The following is a 23,557-nucleotide window of genomic DNA, read 5'->3' on the forward strand; positions in this document are numbered from 1 at the left end:
AAAAGCCAAAAATAAGTAATTTTTAAATTAATTTATAAGTGATATATTTAAAATGTCATGGGAAGACAACTGTGCACTTTAAAATTGCCAAGATACTAAGGAAATAAAATTTTAAATCTTTTATTTAGAAAAAAAAGGCAATGTGAAACATTTGCTGACTTTCCACCTTAATGCAAGCAGAATTCTCTTGTGCTCCCCTGAGAATTGCACCATGTAAAATAACTATAGGATCAAACCATGGTTTTCTACACGTTACATAATTAATTTGAAATAAATAACATTCTTGCTGGACTAAGACAGTTTTCCAGATCACAGTTACCATACAAAATGTATGTTTCGAATGTATGTGTCCTAACTGATTTGCCAACTTTAGAGGTCTTTCCTACTTCTTGTGTAAAGTCAGTGAAATGAACAGACACCTAAAGCACTTTTCAGAAAACAGAGAAGTTTGTTCTTAAAGTGCTGTCTTGATCTGGGGCTCCTAAGATTTAATTGGGCAAAATGTGGAGTATTTTCACCTGTGAGAGAGCTGATGGATTCACCACCCTTCTAGGTCAAGCACAGTCTTGCTCTATTGGAAACGCTCATTTCTCTTTTCTCCGAGTTTAAAAGCAGTGTTCTGTGGTTTAACTACAAGTGAAATGTTGGCATGAACATTTTAATAAGCAGATTTGCAGTGATATGTGCAAGTCTTATTCCCGTATGAAAGTCATTTTTTCAGGCTAATTCTTTCCTCTTCAGCCATATATGTAGAAAGGTAACAAATGTTTGGATAAGCTAGTTTAATGGCAGCTAACAGGGCTTTGGCTCTGATTTATCAAAACTGCTTCACAGTTTGATATATATGGAAATACATATGGTAAGTACATGGATAACAAATCTGTGAATCTTAGCTGATGCTAAATCAATGGAGAAAATGTAAAATGCTTAATTTTTAAGAATAAAGAATTCAAATACTGAAAAGGTTTTTTACCAGTGAGCCAAATGCAATGTATTATACAGTGGGCTTAAATCTTAATTATTGACGCCCTTAATTTCTTTAGCAGCAAAATAGATTTTATTTCCTAAAATGAAATATCAAAAATTTGTGGATTTCTATGTTAACTGCAAAATCACCTCATATGGGCAACTGCAGTTTCAGAATAAATCAAAGTATTCTGAAGTTAAAAATTATTCATTCGGTATGAAAAATAATTTAACAGCTTGGAGAGTTTTTTATTTCTTGATAAAGCCCGAGTGACTTTCAGTGAATGCACACACTGACAAGCAAGGATAGCATGGAAACCACCAGGTAGACCCAGAGTAATAAAACATGGCCTTTGCCTCACAGCATAAATACTGAACTGGTGATTTCTGTCACACTTCTAACAAAGCCACCCTTGCAGTCAGTCAGCCTCAAGCTTTAGCTAGCACCAGAAGCCCTAATGACACGTGGTTAAGTTAGCCCTGAGGTTTGTCCTGGAGCCACTGTCAGCCCCAACTAATAAGCCTGCAAGCCTCAGCCCATTTCCTCACCTCCTTTCTTATTTATGCTCATTGTGTTTTGTTTGAAGCATCACACTGATAGAGTGAAGCCCAGTGAACAGATTACCATTTCTGTTATCTTCCTATCCTTACAAATAGTTCCCAGATGAAGGTTAGGATGGAAATTCTTTCTTGGTTCAGATCTGCAGGGGCTTTTTCCCCCACCCTGGAACCTGTGTGTGGTTTGCTTATTAGGGTGATCTGGGAATGTTAGTTTAGTGTTATTTAGTGCCCTGTTGTTGCAAGGGCATTGGAGATACTCGCTGCCTCCCTGTGGCACACTGAAATTGTGACCTTTGAGATTTGTGATGTCTTAAGTATTTGGTAGGCCTTGGGAAGTGTTCCAAAAATTGTGGTTTGTGTTGAACAATGACCCTGAATGTTCTGTAGGTTATATTACTGTGGTATCAATTGGGAAAGATGGAAGCTAGAATTAGTCTGTTGGGTGTTCTGATTGGATCGACTAATTTTGCAAAATGGCCTGGCTTAAAACTTTGTTTCTACTATTTACTTTCCCTTCAATAGCATGATATGGGCCTGGAACTTCCTACATGTTTATGTGACAGAGTTCAGTAGGAAAGGTTTCACTGGTTCAGGGTCTTGTTCTCTGGAAAATATAACATCCAGTATCACATTTCCTTCACAAATATTTGTTTAAATCACTGTAACTTCATTATGTCTCACAAAGTTGTTTTTAACAAGAATTGGGCCCTGTTTTTTAATGAAATTCCAAGTTTTTGTCTTTCATGGTTTTCTATAAATACTCTTGAAGCAAATTTTACTTCCTGCATTCAGAATGTATCTCAAGTCTATGCCTGTTTACATAAGCATTTGATACATCTGATTAACATCAGAATTCCCAGCTTTTCAAAAGGCACTCACTTTGCTGTAATACTCAGCCTTGCACAGTATTTTTGGCATGTCAGTTTTGTGCTTCATTAATGAATGTTGCCAGCTAATTGATTCTATTATTATTATTGTGGAACCCTTTTGCCAAAGGTAACTATTCTTCTTCAGCATCCCAAATGTTCAAAGTGCCATCTGTAATTTATAGTTAATAAACAGTGAGACAAGAGATGACAAATGTCTTTCTGGTAATTTCTATTCCTGTTAGTTTTTTTATTGGAGATTTATACATATGTAACTTCCCAGTTCAACTCCATTTTTTCATTTATGGTACCACTAAGGTTTAACCTTATGCTAGGGAACAATTGCCAGATATAGTCATCAAAGCAGCACTGATTCACAAAAATATAAATCCAGACTCCCAGCATGTTGCCCCAAATCAGGAAAAAGCAGAGATCAGATGCTTCCAAAAGGAGTCTGTGATCTCAGTTAACAGTGAAGTTACTCTGGGTCTACATGGGTCTACATAAAAATGAGATAACCCTTCATTTGAAAACAAAATATAAATAACCAATGTGAAGAACAGGAATGCCAAAAATGAGCTCTCTGAGCTCTTTGCCTTTGTTCAGCTGGCTGAAAGCTGAACACAGATATTGTAATCACATTAAAGAAAAGGGCTGTGAATGAACAGCACAGTAAGTGTTGTGGGAGGAAATGTGTTACCCTACTTATTCTTTAATTAGCTGAACACATGTGAAAAATATACAGCGGGGAATGAGCCTCACTGCATTTTCCATCTGCACGCTGGGAGATGAGAGAAATTAAAATGGCTGCATAAAGCCTGTTCTTAAGGGTTTTGCATTACATTAGTGCTCACCTCAAGCTTTTCATTGCAGAATACGCAAAAGGTTTATTAATGTCACTGATAAATCAATCTCATCAATTTAATGGCAAATATTCACTTAAATTATTATACTGCTCAAACCTATAAAGGAAGACTATCTTGGAAATAAGTAAAGTGCATTTATATAGCCCTGTAAAGACATCTAGCACTTCTGAAAATATTGAGTAATACAGATAAGTCTATTTTAATAAAGCAAAACATTTCACCCTGATGGCGCATGGATATATCCATACTATACAAAGCTTTTCTAATGTTCATTAAATTGTCAAAAATATTCTTGCCAAAGAGAATATGTTACAATCACTTACTCTCAAGACCGTGGTATCTTCTGCTTTAAATCTTTTCTGTTTACTTTTTCTCTATGCATCATAAAACATCTCTTCCTGAAATGACACATGCAAACAAATAAATGGACATGTAGTAATTATATTCACTACAGTAGATGTTCTTAATAGACAGTCTTCCTTTACCTTTAGCACTGGAAATGCACCCTTTATTGGTTTTGAATGAATTATCTCCACATGTAGACCTGAATCCAGTGTGTATGTGTTGTCTTGTTTCTGCAGACTGTTATTGTAACCCTTTTGGTTCAGTCCATGATCGCTGTAATGACAGAGGATTTTGTGAGTGTAAGGAGGGAACATCAGGGCCTAAATGTGATAAATGTCTGCCGGGATATATCTGGCACAGCTTGGGCTGTCAACGTAAGTAACTCAGAGTCGCCCCTCTCCTGCAGCTCCGCTGCCTCTCGTCCGTGTGCTGTCATGTGCCAATTCTTGGGAGCAGAGAAAGAGCAAAAGCTCTGGGCTGTAGCAGTGCCATAATGCACTCTCCCTTGGGAGACTCCCAGCTGAGGGCACTGACTGTGCCATCCAGCTAATTCAATGCACTCCCAGTGTCCTCTCTCTCTCCCACTAACACTCGGAGGAGCTCCTGCTGCCATAGGTAAATACTCGTCTTGGCAACTGTGAAGTAAGTTTTGTATACTAAAACATCAGTATATTACTTCCAAATTCAGAATTCCTACTAAAACAAAGAAGGTGATTTCTCTGCATGTTCACGTTTTTCTGTCCTAAACTTCAGCTTCTAAGTTTATTATGCTTTAAACTATCCCTGGACAATAACTGCAAAACACTGGCTTGGTACCTGTAATAATTAGTGAAAACTAGATGAAAGCTAATGGTTGGAAAAAAATGGAAGTACACTTCCTTAAAAATAAGAGCTGAAATTTTCCTTAAACGGTGTTAGAACACATGTTGTTTCAATGCTTAGTGATATATTTTGCTTCTCTTCTGGTTAATGGGTTTTGTAAACAAGTGAGTAGAAATATCACTTCAGTATATACAAATTTAGACTTTTACTGCAAATTTTGTTCATAGTAATTTACTTAAGATTTATTCTTTTAACAGTTTTGATCATCTACTTCCAGAAACTCTGGAGAGTCCTCTCATATTTTTCTTCCATTTTCTCTCACTGCCTGCATTCTTAACCACACACACAGTAAAGACAGATTTCTACAAGAGCTTGCTTTTGATTCTTAAGACTGAGAAACACGAGAAAATAATTACTGACACCAATTAGTAATTACTGTCAGTAATTACTGAGACCAATTAGACAAATATTATAAAATTGGTCAATAGACATACAAATGCTCTAAATACTCAAAACCAAATGCAAATCTTATGTATTTTTTAAAAAAGGCAATAATGCTAGAGATTACCACTGCCTATCCAAGTGATGAGTACCTCTGAAGCAGAAAAGCTGGACTTGTGACAACACAACAAATTATATTGAGAAAGAAAATCAATAAATAATTTCAGGAAATATTGTGATAATTAACCAAATAACATTAACGAGAGTATATGAAAAGAAAATAAGCTTGCATTCTTTTGCATGGCTTGCATAGCAACACTGTTCAGTGCAGCCTGAGAAAACTGGACTTCCTCAGCTTCTACCAGCAAGCTCCTGTTTGTATTTGGCAGGGCATTTAAACCAAACCATACTTTTCACATGTGGTTGTTGACTGTGCTCATTTTCCAGATACTTCTACTTGAGTTATGATTCACAAAATTATTGGGCAGTTAGAATTGCAGCAGAAAGCAGGTGAAGTAATGTTTCAAGTTTCAAAGTTCTCTATTACCAATTCTTCACCAAATCAGATCCTAGTTACCTCCCAAACAACACACTCAGAAATAAGTGGTCTCCCTCTGTCTTTCACCCCATATGCAGAAGAAGGTTGTTGCCACCCTATACCTTATCCTAGACACTGGCAAAATAACCATTGGAATTTATGAAGCATTGGAAATACTGCAGTGACCCAAGCTACAAGGCAAAAAAGCGAAAACAGAAATCAGTATGGTTCTCTGCATAGAATTTGAATAAAGAAAACCTACCACTGTGTCCACCCAGTGGGTTTAAAAAAAGATATTAAGTACCTGAGGTACTGAACAAGTCTGGAGGACTGTTGAGCAAATTTTACAGTAATATATATACACCAGTTTGTCAAAGCAATTACTTATTAATTTCAGTACTTCCTATATTTTCGGGTTTGGACATTACACGGCAAATAATGTTCTTTTAATGAGGAGTTTTTTGAGCCCAGCATATAATTAGCTTAATTTTAGCTGAATCAAGAGTATTGTAAAAGCTTTGGACAGTTTCTGGAAATGCAAGCTAGTGCTTTTATATTTGCTGACAAAACTAATTGAGTTTCCCTCACTATGTTGTAATTTTCTGAACAAATCTCAGTCTGATTGTGTAACTGTCAGATATTCTCCAAGTTTGAACAAATTATCTGATCAATTTCAGAAGAAAAACAACTAGATGCGGTTGTCAGTTTTATGGAACAGACATCAAATTGTCGTGTTTTACCAACCACACACTGATTTAAATCTCATTTCAAGTCTTATCATGGAGGAACAGAATTCCAATTAATTTAATTTTGTACAGTGTCAGTTTTAGCTTTCTTATTTTCCCATTGAATTCTAAACAAATGACCAGGCAAGCAAGCAGACCCTAATATACAAGAAAAATAAGAACTCATTCTGTTGCCTTGGCAAAGCTCAAAAAGATTATTTGTCTGGACACGTAGCATGTGGTTTTGATCTGTTTTTCCCTAAGCCTGTGCTGCACAGGAACATAGATATGCAAAGATGGATACACACACTCACTCAACAGACCAATATGCACTTGTTTACTTTTTGTTAGACATAGGCTATTGGCATTATTATGAAATTCTATTCTTATGGAGCTTTGTTGCTAAAAACCATTGACCTACTGCAAACAGAAGCTTGACTATAAATAAACAATTTAAATCTATACCATAGCTAGTTTAATTACATGTATGATTCTATAAGTAAATGGAGTGTCATAATTCTATATATTAGTAAACCTATTAGAGAAAAAACAACACAAATGCCAAGTTGTGTTTTCTAAGGCCCACAATGTATCATTTGATAAATTACAGTTTGGAGTCTACTTTGTACCACACAAAGTAGAAGTCACAGAAGCTATTATCCTCAGAACTATTTATTTAGGTACCTCACTCTTAGTGATTTAATCTAAACCCTTTGAGGATCCAGGCAGAGCACTCCTTGCTTGGCGTCTCTGCGCACACCGAGGTCAGATGCAATTTTAGACTTTGCCTCCCAGATAAAAAGCACTGTGATAGCAGCCGTTATCTTCTTGCATTCAGGGTTTGTGCTGCAGAGACGTAGCGGTCAGCGGGGTCTGGTTGGTACAGGAAGGTTTGCTGCCCTCAGAAGAAGAGGCACAATAGATGTGGCTGTGCTTGGCGCAGCTTCTGAGCCCTTCCCAGAACCCCTGCGGCCGCTGGCGTGGGCGTGCGGGAACGTGCTGGGCTCAGCGGGGCCTCCCTGCCACATACCCACAATGGATTTTCTCACCAGGATTAAAGCACAGGAATGAATTCAGAACAGAACAGTTTGGTCCTGAAACCCTTTTAGAACTCCTGGAACATGAGAAATTACATAGCATAGCATATATTTGATTTTTCTATTTTACGGAAACTGAACGATTTCCTTTAAAAAAGAACATTAAAACAGAACTACAAGCTCCAAGCCTGGCAAGAAATTTAACCTTCAACTACAGTTGATTTGGGCCAGTTTTTAACTGAACGTAGTGTTTTTTGGAAAAAGGAACCTGTATCAAAGGCAAAAACATTTAAACACGTACAAAATAATAAGTAGGACCATTCATGTATTGCTCACGGTTTTGCGTCTTCTGTATTTCTTGGCCATGACATTTCAGGTGACTAAAGTCCATTGCATACATACAGCAGCATTTTAAAGTAACATCTTTTAATTTCACTCACAGAAGCATTGATTCCAAAACCAGCTGCATATTTATCCAATCAGGCAAAGAAAAGATCTTTTGCCAATATCAGTTTGGCAGCACAGCTCGAATTTTCATTAGGCATGTTCCTCATGGGGGAAAAGGTGAGGGAAGGTTCAATGATTAATAATATTCTCTATCTCCCTTCATATAAAAAGCAAGTAAACACATTGAACCCACAGCACTACAAAGGCCTAGAGTGAGTGAGAGTTACCAATGGTAGCTGGCACCCCATAGCAAATCAGTGTTTTAAATTATCTTGGTTCAATAGTGCTAATCTTAAACAATTAGCAAATGAGTTTTCAGCCAGATGCCTTATATCAAGGTCTGAACAATGTATCTCATTTTACCCTTTGTCATTCATTTAAACAGAAGCAAGCAAAGGATTGCACTCTTATCTTCAATGCTCAAATAGGACTCAGTGATTGTAGTCTTCCAGAATAAACCTGTATTACTCTGCAGCCTGTGAGATAATTCATATTCTGTCACAGCATGCATTTAACTTTTTACATGATTCTTTAAATATGAGCTTTTTAGGTGTGGATTTTTTCATGTGTTACAAATGTTAGAAGCTGGAGCATTTGATCAAAATCATCATGCAGATTGAGTTGCCAAAGAAAATCGAACTCGAAATTGTAAACTTGGAATGTAAGATTAACATTTGCTTTTGGAAGATTGGATTTACCGTTCAGCAAGAAAAGAGGAAAAGACATACACCATCTAATTATTTTAAAATCTTTTTTCAAAAAACTACACCTTGCACTTCTTTCTGGACAGATTAAATACATATAAATGCAATGGTCTCTCCAGTGAAGGTTAGTGATCTTCTACAGTTTGTACACAGATGTGTCCAATACCTACACATTGAACTTGTGCCTAGGGGACAAAAAAAAACTAAGAAGAAACAGAAATGCAGAATTCAGGGTTCCCTGCTTTCCCTTTTCCTTGTAACTGCCTGTGTGGGAGTCATAGAAGATCCACCTATCTATCTTTATATCTTTTTACCAATAGCAGTTTTAATGCTGTTAGCTGGTCAGGATACAGTAGGAATCCCCTCTGCACAGGTGCTGTACATACTTTCAGTTCTGCTGTGCTTTGGTGCCAAGGCTGGTACTGTAAGCACACTGCTACACTTGGAGCTGAAGGGAAGTAAAGAATTTCTTCAAAAGGATAAAGTTCTGCTGGGGCTGAGCATTGTTGTCCTCAGGGAACAGTCATCTGTCCCTTATCTTTATACAGAACATACTGCTTTCAAAATACCTATTTTACATGGTTGTTATGCAGACTAAAGAAATTGTGTGTGTGTATAGGGGGGTTTGGATGCAAGAGGAACAGACTCTCCTTCAAATGGCTGCAAATTTAAATCCGGAATAATTCTCTTTACATTAATCCAGAATCCAACTTCTGCAACTCTCAGCAAAGTATGGTTTACAGATGTAAGACAAGCAAGGCAAGAATACAAATAAAATTACAGCATTATCAGACCTGATCCTCAGATGATGCAAAACACTAGTTCTGCTTGCCTCAGGGGAAGTGTGCTGGTGACTTACAGGTGTAATGCCATCCTGATATCCTTTCAAAACCAGGGTCTTTTAAACCTGAGAAACAACAATGCAAATGTGCTTATTAATGCATTCCTTCCAAAATACACAGCCCACAGAATACTCATACACATACTAGGATACATAGAAAGTTGTTCACCAAAGTATGAATATCATGGAATGCTATTATTTTTTAATGAGATGCTATATTTGAAGGAGAAAAGGAAGGTTGATCTCTCTCTGGGGAGAATATATTTTAGTCAGAGTAAACATGTCAGAACACAAACACTGTATATGAACAGAAATGATTAAGTGAGGCACCTCTCCTCTATGAAGAGCACAGAGGAGATGAAAACATAAGATGCTCTGAGAGAGTTACACAGATCTGCATAATTCCTGCAGCACGTCTAGGTTGGAGACCATGCCTTAATTTTCTTCTTTTAGCACTGCTGCCTACAGCAGTGTGTGGCATATTGTGGAAATGGAAGAACCTGTAGAAGCAATAGGCTAGAGGGGTACTGGGGAGAGCTTAAGGACCTAATGTCAGTATCTCTGCTGGAAGGCCTTGGGGTTGTGAATTAGGTAATACCTGTGTGTGGAGAAGCCAAAGAATATAACAGGCAAATAAAATCAAACAGAGAGTGAGGCTCAAAAGAGGGGACTAGTTTGCATAGTTACCATGTTATTGAGAGGCACCAGGCTCCTGACAGACTGCAGCTCTTCAGGAGATTTACTCTGGTAACCTGGATCAGGAATTGCTTTTTCCAAAGCAAAAAGAAATGGTTCAGTACCAACATTTATACACCTGACCTTTAACAGAACAATTTTTCCCCAGCAAGGTGAGGGATTGGATTGGAGCAAAAAGGTTGTTCTCCTCTTGATCTTGCCCAAGTGTCAGCTTCAAAGCTGCTATTTCATGGCTGTCCAAACTGCTCTAATTGCAAGTGCTGCAATCCCTCTTCTCCCAATTCCCCACTATGTAGTCCCACACCCCTAGCAATCTCTCAGGCAGTTGTTTGACCTTTCACTGAATGATTTCAGATCTAACTCAGCGGGACACTAACCAAAAAAGAATAGTTTTTTGCTATGTTAGTTCTGTGATATGAATCATCCACTGGTTGAACAAGCAGGAGCACCCTGGGAGAGCATAACCCACTCAGCTGGGGAAGGATGGAAGCCTGGCAGCCAGTCAGGCTGGGCTGGGCTGCCGTGCAACTGTGGCACATCACTCCCCATCTCTACACCATTCTACACTCTAAGAACTTGCCAATATTTTTACCTGACAAAGCCACCGAATTTCAGAAGGATGAGCAGGTGGATAATTAGGGAAACATCTTAAAAACGTTACCTTTAAAAAAACCCCAACATTCTGTACTCTTAAAATAGTTTTAAAAATCCACTAATCTACAGAAAAACCGACAACTCTCTAATATTGTCTTGTACTGAAGCAGAATCATAGCTTTTCAGGGAACAAAACTAGGATTCTGCATGCAGAGCCAAATCAGACAGTGGTGATGGATGTGAGCAGAGTGCATTTCCAAAACAGCGCAATTCAAAGAGAGTGAATACATTTTTTGGATCTTGTGTATTTTTAGTGCTATATCAGGGGTGAGTTCTGAACAACTAAATAACAGGAAATTCATGAAAACTTAAGCAAGTAACATTATTTGTTTTCTTCAGTCAGATGATTTTAAAATGGTTAATATTTGATAGCACAATGATAAATATTTTAATAGAGTATATTGCAGTCAGTTAGGAATAGATCAAAAAGATACAAAGTAAGCTCCACTAGATAAACTTTTATTAGGTACATGAAATAGAACATAAAGCTTGATAGCAATTACTACTTAATCTATTCACATTTGGAAACGTATTGAAGGGGAAACTTATAACTCAGTTGTTATGAATTATTAAATGTTCATTTGAACAGTGATGAGCAGGACTCCTTTTCCTCTGAAAAATCTGTCACGCTTTCCTTTTAAGCCTGCTCAGTGGCCATAGATTCTGTGTAATTTTCCTGCTCACTGCCTTTTTATGAGGACAGAATAAAGAGATCAGTAGCGGCACAGACACACCCAGATGGGGCGTTTTTATGAAGGGGCCTTAAAAGGACCATTTGGAAGTAAGTAAAGTCATCTCCATCCTACTTAACTGCAGATAAAAATTACTGACCTGAGGCAAATAAAGATAGCCAAGGTTTCCTATCTTGGCACTGATGGAACTGATGGCATTGCTGACACCAGCACATGCTGAGTGTCAAGGCTTCAGTAGCTGTTGTTTTAACTTCCTGTACATATGTGCAATCACAACAGTATGGAAACCAAGGTTTCCTTGAGAAGGAGCTGATGGGTTTTAACTTGCAAAGGGCTGACAGCCTCCACTAACAGAAGTTAAGCTTCTCCAGTGGTATTAAATTTTTAAAAATGCCTTATAATTACACATTTATAAGTGGATGCCATGGAAGTAGGTATAATATGATTTTGTCCACCTGTAAATTTAAATTTTAAAATACTAGCTTGTACTTTTGATGGATTTCAGAGTTACTTTAGGTATAGGGGCACACCTAATAATGTGTGTTTCTACTCTGAATTTAAACATGCTGAATAGATGTAATCCTAAAGTAATCAGCCTTTCTAATGTCAGATTTGTAGTTCTACAGAGCTGAGTATTGTAGTAGCTAACAGCAAAGGAATTCAAGACCTTTTTTACATAGTACTACTATTTGACGTACTTGTTCAAAATATTTCGGATGTCTTGATGAACTGACGGTGTTTGTTATGAGTAATTTGTAGAGGTGGGGTTAAAAATTTCAGACTGAAGGTTTTAAGGAAATTTAGTTAAACTAAGGGAGTTATTATTTAGTATCAATACATCGAGTACTTCAGCAAAGAATTTCTGAATCTAATCAAGACCTTTCAAGATCTGAGCTCTTAACTAAAACACTTAACAGAAGTGTTGTTTTACATTTCCCAGTTCCCATTTCACCCTATTTTCTGACCATTTTACCTGGCTCATTTTAGAGCTGGTCTTCAAAACCTTTCACTCCTGTGAGTCATGTGCTTATCTTCATGCTTGCAGGCAATGGAACACCTCACAATAGGAACTAAAGCTGTTCTGAGCTGGACCCGTGCCCTCTGTGTGACACCTGCAGGCTGTATGAGCTTCAGGCAGCAGAGGCACCCAGCTGCTGGAAGGTGCAGTTGACAGATTTTCTCAGCCAAAGAATTCATCAATATCCTCGTATTTAATTGGTCTCAGTGAGTCTTTCAGCCACTAATTTGCCTAATAACTTATTGAGACATTCATACTTTTGTTATCCAAATGTTCTGGGCACAACTTCACAACAACAAAAACAATTCAATATCTTTGTTTAACTGGTTGGTTGTTCCTTCCTGGTTCTTGAGAGGAAGAATAAATGAATAATCATTTCCAATTCACCTTTTTCATAACATCTGTGATTTTAAAGACATATATTTTATTTTTCTTCAATCTATCTTCCCTTTCTTACAATGAAGAAACATAATGTATTTAATCTCTCCTTTTATATGGCCTGCTTATAGCTGTGACAGCTTTTCATTCTACCTTTTATGGTTGTACTACATATATATATTTTCAATATCAGGACTTCATGCAGTGTTCAAGAGATGGGCACATCAGGAAGCTGTATAGTGGCATTGTGGTGTTTCTACTTCACTCTTTTTCCTGCCTTGAAAAATTCAATAATCTATTTGCCTTTCTGACTGATGAAGAGCATTAAGTCAAAATTTTCAATAAAACATCCTGAACTACTCTTAGGTGCCTTTTCTAAATGGTACAGCCAAGAATCTGTAGGAATACTTTACTCTTGAACACTCAATTTCTGTCAGCCACACCTTAGAAATTCTTCTGAAGGTCTTTATAGCCACGATACCTTTGTAGTCTAAGCAAATGTATTACACCATGCTTCACTCACTTTTCTAGCAGAATTCCATATGTGTAAGTCCCCATAAGACTGATTAGTAGTTCCTGACATCTATTCTTAGCCTGCTTCTTATTATTCAAGCTATAATTATTCCATAAAGAAAAAAAAATTAAAAGGAAACAAAAAGATCCTTGCTGAGCATCTTGGAAAATACTTTTTGTAGAGTAAGATACATTGTCAACCTGATCTTTTGCATCCATATACTTACTCAATTCCTTAAAAAATCTTTTACTAGGTTTGTACACTATTATTTCTCTCTTTCATACTTATGTTCACTCACCTAACTGTTAATTCTGTTCTTCATCACATTTTGCATTAACTTGCCTGCTGCAGAAGTTCTAATTGCCAGTCTCTAGTTCCTCTCCATCTCCTTGAAAATCTTTATAAATATCACACATGCCACAGGTCCTTTTTTGTAGTTAATCAAGCCATCCTGACAATTAGAAGAAATAAAATTAGAAAAATCACAAGTAGCAGTGAAAATGATGTTTCTGCATTTTTGGAAAAAAATCCCAGCAGTAATATTTGCTTCTGGTGGTCTGATGAAACAGACTTCCATTTTTAAATAATGGTTTGTATAAACATTCAGACACACCTCCAGAACATATCCCCTCACAACAGGCAGGAGCCTGGTAACCTCCCAGGGCTCTTCCACAGTTAATAGATTTTTCCCTTCCCTACCTTACAAAGCATTTATTTGCCTACAGCCTTTCTAGAAGGCCTGGCTTCTCCTATGTTTAGAAAAAAAATAATGGCTAATTTTTATGATTTTACTAAACTGCTCAATCATTTCTGGCCTACCTGGGTACTTTAACCAGTTCTTACAGCTCAGTTAATGTGTTACAGCTCAGAGAATGTGTACTCTTTTCTTTTTTCCTTCATTTCATCATAACTGCACCATTTTTATTTACCCTTTGTACATGTATTTTCTTATAGAAATTTTTCATCTGCTACTAACAATGTATTTTTTTATAAGAATCCTTTTAAATAGGTTTGGTTTGGGGTTTTTTTTGATACTCACTTGTGCATCTCAAATACAACCGGCTCAACAAATCACCTGCAAACATTCTGCCCCTTCAGCTTTTCCTTGCATTTCTCTCTTGTAAATATCTGCATGAACATGTTCTCCCAGACCCATACCCCTGAGACATGGACCAGCCCTTCCAGCTATTTCAAATTCCTCTTCAGGTTAAGCATGCAGGGAAAAATTTTGAGAAACAGAGAACATAGGTATGATAAAATCAGGAACAAAAGCTTGATCTCATAAATGGCAGTCCAGCTTTTTGTCAGATCTTTGATTACCACCTTTTATAGCACAAACTCACTGTGAGAGTGAATAGAGCTTTACAACATTTACAGTGTAAATTTAGAGGGGACTCATAGCCCATACAAAAGTACCATGATGTTCACTAAAACATTTACAGCATTGCTCTTTCAATTTCTCCCAACTCTGCACAATTTTGAGATATTGTTTTGTTGATTATGGCCTGTCCTTCTCTTATGTTGGACTACAGTCAATGATAAAACCATTTAAAAGACTTCTGGTAGAAGCCAAGCTCCTTATAATTACCTTGGCTTCTAAAGAGAATAATTAAATTGTTAATAAAATTGTTACCTGCATTCATCAGGTTAGAAGAGAAGTGACAGTGCTGGAAGTTTAAAGATGTTACAAAGAAGGGGGAAGAGTTTGATTGTAATTCAGTTGTTGGCAATTAATTTCTATAGAAGACTACTTGTATCTGAAATCATCTTGAAATAATTATATTGAAGGGACTGTATTCATTAACATCACTGATGTCAACAGGCAGCTGAGGTTCAGGATGATTAAAGCGTTATACCCAAAATTATATTGTGTTTTTATAACTACATCTTGGACAGGTACTAATTGAGATGCTTTTTTCTTCTTGCCAATGACTTGTCTGTCTTTTTGTTCTGATGGACCTGGAAAGTCACGTAGTAACAACTGCAGTGATGGCACTGGCTGAATCTAGAGCCAATATTTTCATTTGCACTTGTCTGTAGATCAATTTACCCACTTTATTCCCTTTCTAGAGACCGAGTGGAATAGTTTTCCTGATCTTTCACACTTTTTAGACATTTATCTGTATTTTCCAGATTTACAAATCTCTCTGTGGATAACCCAAAACATTGTTCCAGCTCATGGAACCAGTATCCAAGTAGCCTCTGTTCTTACTCTCTTTCCTGCTTAAATTTGAAACTTTTTCCAATAAATCCAAGGATCTATTCTTGCCTTCAGAACTCTAGGTTATAAGGAGTTCAGCCATAATCCCTTTGGAGGAGGAATTCTCCCTTTAGTAGGTGTTTTGGTGAGCCTTAAGAAGCAGCACCAAGCAGCTACACATCAGGGGCACACAGGGGCTAAAATAAAGAGCTAGCAGGTGTGTTCCCCACATGCACTACCCAAATGCAGGTCCCCAAATACACTGGCAAGTGCAGGAGGAACAAACTCCAGTGTCCTCAGTACAGAAAGAGCAGTCCATGGGAGACAGTTCAGTGGGGTGTTCTGTTCATGAGGTGCTGCCCCACTGAGCTCTGAATAGCACACATACTTTAAATGGGAATTCAACTTGCTTTTTAAGCCAAAGGATCCTTGAAATAGGACTTTTACCTTGAAGAATTTAGAATTTCATTTCCAAGGAGTGTGAACCGTTTCATCACATGTAGCTGTTCCTTTAAAGAGCTGAAGCTGCATTTTGATCATGAGGCAATAAGCAGTGACTAGCATCTAAGGCAGACAAGTTACTCTCACAAAATTCAAAAGCCTAACATACTTCCTACTGATTTCAGGAACAGGAGAATCCTACAATTTAAACTAAAGCTTGCTAGTGCAAGGAAATTCATCTTGAGGGCAAGCATAGCATCCTTAAATCAGCTCCATTATGTTGACTTTATGCAGCAGAGCACAGCTCTTTGCAAGGAGGCTTCCACTCTCAGAAAGTGCATCCTATTCCACATATCTTAGAAACAGATTACAACAGCCTACTGCAACATACCACAACACAAACATCCCAAAAATTGAGCTGGATGCTTTCTCTGAAATGCTTCCAATTACATATGCACACGTGCCCTTTGGTACACAACAAGGGAGTACTATGAAAGGTGGCATGTATACTGCATAACTTCTGCAAAGGTATGAAAATTTGGGTCAAGATTTACACCACCTGTCAAAATAAAGCCATATCCTGCAATAATTTTTCTGCAATGACCTGAGAGCTTTGCTTAGTTCATGCTAAACCATTACTGATTTAAAACAAAGTGCAAAGACACTTAGAGAAGTGTACTCCAGTTATATCTTTTATTCAGTGGCAACATGACAACTTAGTGATGATGCTGCAGCCCACGCTGCACTGCACCATTAGAAGGACCCTGAGTGTTTTGCAAATACAAAACATTGAGCCAGCTAAGATGTGCTGAGCACCTCCCTCACCTACTCCTACCCGCCCTGGCTTTAGCCCAAACCTCTCTCCAGAACTGTTCCAGTTCCAACTACTTCTCCTTAGCACTCCTCCTGCTGTTTTAGCTAAACAGCTACTCATTCCATAGCTTCTGGCAGTCTTCAGAAAACCAGCATCCCACTCAGATCTGCCATGTTACCACTTCAGAAATGCTGTCTCACAGCAGAAAACCTTTGCCTTTCACACTCCTGTCATACCCTCACTCTGGGGCTCTTTGAAACCTGAGGAGGCACTGTGCTGCCTGGCCATGCTTGCCAGCCCTGCTTGCCTTGGATTTCCATGAAGTAGGAGGAGGCTCCATTGCTGTTTGTCCCTCACAAGGCTCCAGCCTACAAAAATTCATCCTACCTGGAATGACAGCCTTTCCTTGCCCTCCACTAGCACATGCAGCCAGCAGCACAGGCGTCCATTGGAGTCGATGTCAAAGAATACAGAGTTCTCAGGGAGCTGGGATCTGATCAGCCAGATTTCCATTGCCATCACTGCCAAGGCTGCTGGAAGAGAAGAACAAACGTGACAGGAGCTGTGGGAGCTCACGTGTAATGTAGAGGGTTCTCTGGGGCAGATGACAGGACTGGACCCAATGAGATAAACTTGCCAGGAAATACAGAATAATCATCATCCCAGGTCTGTTGTGCAGAAATTTGCCTCCTTTTTCACTGAGAGTTTTAAAAGAAATATAGTCAGACACGATGTTTTAAAAGTGCATTCTAAAAGTACATTTTCATAAAAATTGATTGTTTCTTATGTGACCCTTCCTTTTCCAAACCAGAGGTTCGTGACATTGCTGTACACACAGACTCTCAAGAGCAGGAGAAAATGACCAAGGTCTTGGTTTCTCAGTCTTAAGTGCAGGTAGAAGACTTTTTAAATGACACAACTATTTTTTTCCATCATTAGATTTAAAGCTATTGATACAATATAGCTTTAAAAATATCTAGCACACTATCTACAGTAATTTATTAGACCACAATTAATGAAGGTAGCCTTGGTATTTTTCAACTCTGGCATGACTTGACAAATTAAAAATTGGAGAAAATAATTTTAAACAAAATAAGGAAAGTACTTGGAAGTTAAATCACATTTGAGAGTTATCTATTCCTCAAGGATCCCAGGTTATTTCAGTCTTCATTAATAATTAAATTTTAACACCTTTGTGCATCACAATTGATAAACAGAAATATAAGTATGTTAATCAGCATGCCAAAAGTAATGCTAGAACGATATAAAGCTCACAGGGAAACAGCTCTTACTCATGAGAACAAAGCTCTGGTCTTTTTAATATCCTGAATTATCCTAACACTTTGTCGTAGTAATCAACATCCATGGTTAGAGACATCATCTTTAGTTCATATGCTGATAGAAAGAACTTCTCAGACATTATCCCAAACAAACCATGCTGTGTACTCTCTAAGACAGGTCTATGTTTATTCAGATCTTTTTCGACATTATAGCAAAACTTGAAAGTTGATTAAATAAGATTAATATAATTCTGTTACTATTGAAACAACTTATTAATGGTAGCCTGCATATCAATATTGTGAAAAATCTTTAGGTTGCCTGTATGCCTGCTTCAGCTCTACTGGCTAGTGTATAATAATGAACATATTTCAGATTTTTTTGTTGAACTGTGTGATAAGTCAGATTTTTAAATATTTTCAGGTAAAAAAACACTGGCTAAGACTGTGACATTGGTTATACCTGGTAAAATACTGCAGAAAAAGTGATATGCCTGAAGATGATTGTGTTGGAGAGAGGAGCTGTTATCTGGGGTTTCCCATCTAATGGTTGCTCTGTCATGAAGATAAATGCACATGATAACCCGAAGCAAATCTGTGTGCAGCAATGAATATTGTTGATGAAAACTAGCTTGCAGCAACTAATAGCTTTAATTATTTGATACATTAATTTATTCGTTCTTATTTTTGCAGAGTGCTACATGCCAGCTGTTTGAATCATCTTATTGGTATTCTGATGAAAAGAGTGGAAAAGTAAAGCATTGCACCAATTAAAATCCCTCTCACAAGAGAGCATGTTATCATCTGGTATAGCTCAGACAGGAACTAGGATATAAAAATCTGCCTGTTGAATTCATTTTTTAATGTAATACAAAAATAGACAATAACAGGTAATATTTTTATAGGTCAGATGAAGCAGAATGGGTAAAAGATTTGCATATCTTTACTGTGTATCTTATGTATGAATATGAAGCAGCTGAAGTTCTGATAGGTGAGATTAGAAGGAGATATGATTCACAGCATTGGCATTTGAGATTGTCAGAGTATTTAATCATGTTATGCAATCACATATGACAATTGGACAAGATTGCATAGTCATTTTTTAAACTTCATAGTTTAGAAACCTTTTCAAAGCAGACTGTCAGCAAACTCCCCTGGAAACAATAATCAACTCTGCTGTTGCATTTATCTAATCAGCAGTTCAATGTAATAAATAGAGCAGGAATTCACAGGACCTGCATCATTCCCTCCTTTTGTTTGCACAGGCAACTCATTGGACTTCCCTTGGCATCAACTTCCCCATTGTTCACTAGCAATAAGAAGTTCTATTCTGAAGGGCTTTGACACCTGTAGGGAAGTGTTTTTATCTCCATTCTAAAGCTGGCTCAGCAAAAGCACTCAGCAGCATTTCATCCACACTCAAAACAATAAATCAATGTAGATTCATTCAGAAAGATCTCCTGATTCACAGCATTGTTACTTGAACAAAAAACTCCATCCCTCACTTCACATGTTGCAGGAATTATGCAAATGTTTTACCTTTGCATTGTAGCTAATGTTAACATAAATTCACAATGTTCATCTCCTGAGAGATTCTACACCATTAATTTTGCACACTGGTGTTTTGGTCTTCTGTAGGAGAACATTGTCCTAATATCTTAAACCTTTCCTTTGGCAAATGCACACAGAAGGGATATATAATGACATGCAAATACATACTTGGCTTTACCTTTCCTTGTGGTCACTGTAAAAGAGCTGCTAAGTCACACTTACATTTAGTTACATACCCATGCCACTTTAATACCCTTTATAATTACTGCAGTGCAGTTAAAGATTGTTGGTGTTTCCATTACAAATGCTGGTTTATGTAGTTTAGAAGTTGATCATAACATATATTTCCACTGGGATTTTTACCAATTGTTCAAAAGCTCCCATGCAATTGGCTTGCAGCCAAAGAAGTGAGAAGAATGTTTGCAAGTTTCAAATTATTTTAGATCACAAATAACTTTAGAATAGCAGTAATTATTAATAGAAGCCATCAACAACACATTCTGTCTCTCTTTTATCCCTTCCCTAAAAAATTTAGGAAATACTTGTTGGAATGATTCTAATCTCCAAAATCATTGGGAAGTATTTTCAGTTGTTACTATCTTGCCTGGTTTTGCTGCCAAATAAAGTAACAAGTGTTTGGGGCTATTTCATGGATTTTCAAAGTCTTCAGTGTAGTGTTCACTGGGAAGAACAGCCAAAAGAGATACTATTTTCTTTGTAAACAAAGACAAATTCTTTGCATTCTTTTGTGCCCATAACGTTATTCCAAATCAAACACCTTAGCAGCCAAGGATTCAGGAACATTCAGCCTTTTATATAATTCATAATCGTGTATTTGAATTGCTGACCTTCGCATGATCCTGCTTTGTTTGTTTTCCAGACTTTCTCCCATGGTTTTGTGCTCTATAAAAGCAATACTTGTTGCAGGTCTGTTTCGTAATTCTTGGGAAAATTAAGTTCCAAGAAAATCCTGTTGTTGCACATGAAGCAGAAAATGCTGCTGTGCAGGCAAGGTCACCCTGCCAGCCCTTTGGATAAGACTGAAGTGGCCATAGATGTCTCAGGAGCAGTGGCAGCTGGATGTTCCCAAAGTGCCACTGAGCCAGGAGCAGGTCAGGAGGGGTGAGGGACAGCAGGACAGGAGTTTCCCAGCACACAGTGCCCTAGGCCAGGGGAGCAGAGCAGCTCCAGAAGCAGCCACGGGGTCGGGCACAGCCTGCAGAGCTGGGCTGGAGCAGGGAAGCTGCACCAGAGGCTGGCAGCAGAGCAGGGCCCAGGAGCCCCTGGCAGCACTGCTCCCCAGTTAAAGCTCCCAGAGCTCCTGGGCACACCTGCCAGCTCCCTGTGCATGTCTGAAGTGCCTTCTGGAAAGCTAATGGCAGTAGCTGCTCATATTTAGGGAACCAAATCCCATCCCCCAATTCATAGGGCCTTTTGATGACTTCATCATTTGCATCTGAGTACTTTTTGTGCTTAACCAGTTTTACTGATAGTTGTTACATCTAAACCCTGACCTTGCTGTTGGCAATAGAAAAAAGAAACACAACGCTGGAGTTATAACTGCTTCTTTTCCTAGTTAAGGGAAGAGAAGACAGGTCATGTGAGAATGTTCATTTTTCTCCAGCAGAGAGGAATAATGGCACTGTAGCTTACAGCTTAGTAAGTGAAATATGAATGATGGGGGCATGTAGTCCCTTCGGAGCAACTAAAGCTGATATGTAGTTTATTGCTCTCCTGAGATTACCCTAAAGTATGATCAGGGTCATACCAATTCAGTGGTGCTCCTCCATAAGCAAAGCAATAAAAAGAACAGGCAAATTTTTCTTTCCCCCACTTTGGGAATCATCCTCTTTTGTACAAGTATGAAACTGGAACCATCAAAATTAGAAAACTGAAAGGTTAAATCATTCATTTCCTGAAACCAAGGAAGATTGAAAGGTAGTAGTTCAACTATAATTCTTAGATAACTAAATCTGGATTTGTTTTCATCCATTTTATTACACAATCATGTGTAGTTTCTACCAAAGCTACTATGGCTATCATGTATGAGTATCAATTCCAAAATTCAGTTCTCCCTCGTGTCCTTTTGACAGTGTAGATGTATTTCTTCTCATTATTCTTTATTAATTAAACCCAAGGATTTTAGATTAAGAATAGAGATGAAAAATGAGAAAGCACAGACACAAGCTGTGAAAAACAGTAACTTTCTACCTCTACTATCCTCATACCATGGTTAAAAACCCCCACATATTCTGTACAGAATTTTGCACTTTCAGTGGTGAGACGTAATCAACTAAGCTTACCCATGTGGACGCTACGATAAATTACTGCCTGTTTGCAGGAGAGGAATCACCATCCATTCTCTGGCTGTGTGCTGGGCAGAACTCTGAGTAATAGCTACATCTTCTTGTAGAAACTCTGAAGACTTCACCTGCACATTTTATTAGAATGGGCTTGGCTTTGAACTGCCTGTTGTGCAGAAAAAACAGAAATTATATGAAGGAAAACAATCTAAAAATTCTACTGAAAATATTCAGTGAACACAGTATCTCCATTACTCCCCTATTCATTTACTCTCTGATAACTTAATAAAAGTGGTCTGATAAAAAATCAAGTGTCATTTCAATTGTGCTTCTAACAGGCATTTCTAAGACAAGTCAAGATGGAGATGTCTGCCTTTAGAAACTACTCTCACTTGGTCAATGTTTATTTCCTTGTATTGCTGGCAGTGCAATTAATCACAACATTGTTTCAACTTTGCACCAGACATCTTTGTATTAATGTTTGTTATTTTGTGACCATAATTTTGACACAGTAAGATATGCTTTAGGCTTGTACTTGTCTGAAGTGATTTATTTTGTCATAGCTTAAGAATGTGCTTTGGTAGATAAGTGCAAACCAGTTTTATTTTCATGCCATCAAAGCATCTGCCTTGTCTTGATAGTATCCTAAGATAGTTTTACTACTACAGCAAATGTTGAATTAGTGTCACTTCCAAACAAAGAAATTATTATGAATTTCTAAGAACTGTAGCTGTTTTTCATATCAGGTATGTTTGTGGATTCAAAGCACTGAAGAAGTCTGATCAACACTGGCACATATTCACAGTAATAAAACATTTTTAAGCCATTTGGCAGTAATGTAAATGGTAACAATAAATGAAATTCTAAACATCAGAATAAAATAAGTAAAATGAGTACTTCTAATTGGAAGACAGGCAGGAGAAGAAATCTCAGCAACAAAGCCTTGAACTCAGTTATTACTCACTGGTTATTCAAATGAGTAAGATACTTAAGCTATAAAAACTTGAAGTATTGTCATCTGCTGTGAAGCACGAACTGTAACAGCAGTAGCTGTAACCTTTCAGGAGAAGCCTGACTACTGTTTTCCCCATGCCCTTTTATCCTCTTACCTGACATCTATGCTATATGGGTGACATCTCATGAGTCAGTGGAATTCCATGTAGAGATCTTCAACACACAGCAAGTATATATTGCATTTTCAGGATTTTTTTTTCCAAATAGTGAAGATATTCATTGATGACTGTCGCAATTTGAAATATTTTGATTGCAGTCACATCAACTGGAACATGCAACTGGGTACAACTGGAAACAATTTCACACCTTTGCATTCGAATGAGACTAAGTCTTTTGCATTCCCCAATTCCATTCCTGCCTATTTGAAAAAATGTGGGGAAAATACTGCTAATGCTGTCACAACTGCAGATGTTTTCTTGCTATATATGTATGTGCAGATGCTCACATTCTTATTAGGCATTCACACAAGCTTCATTCACTGCAATTTATTTTATATTTTAAGATTGTTTTTACCATTCATTGATTAAATGATCACAGATTTAGGGAATAATGCATGTTAGTTACAGGCTTCTCATAGTACTCACAGGAACTAATTCTGCATTTGACAAGAAATCGCTTGTGCTTGGCCTGGATTTACTGTAGTTATTTATGCAGTGAGACGAAACCTCCCAATTTTTTCATGGCATTTCAATGTGCTGTTCAGTGTCTATATATAGACAGCCACTGCATATGTTGGAGCTACCTATAAACATCATTACTGCAAACATGGGTTTCACTATGCTGGCTTTTTACTCACTTATGCACAGACAGAATATTCTGTTAGCATGTGTGCTGAAATCTTCCTCA

General features: G+C 37.7%; 1 protein-coding gene across 8 annotated transcripts in view; it reads left to right on the forward strand.

Moving 5' to 3' along the window:
- Positions 1–23,557, forward strand: part of NTNG1 (netrin G1) — a 146,115-nt gene that overhangs the window by 117,553 nt on the left and 5,005 nt on the right. For 2 of the 8 annotated variants that reach the window (XM_039726340.1, XM_039726341.1), the window contains one exon: positions 3,841–3,978. The exons of the other annotated variants lie outside the window; for them this stretch is intronic. In XM_039726340.1, coding sequence (XP_039582274.1) covers positions 3,841–3,978 — 138 coding nt within the window. The remainder of the gene's footprint in view (positions 1–3,840; positions 3,979–23,557) is intronic. 8 annotated transcript variants of the gene reach the window in all.

Source organism: Passer montanus, unplaced genomic scaffold, assembly GCF_014805655.1.
Source record: "Passer montanus isolate IOZ18808 unplaced genomic scaffold, ASM1480565v1 scaffold58, whole genome shotgun sequence".
NCBI lineage: Eukaryota > Metazoa > Chordata > Aves > Passeriformes > Passeridae > Passer > Passer montanus.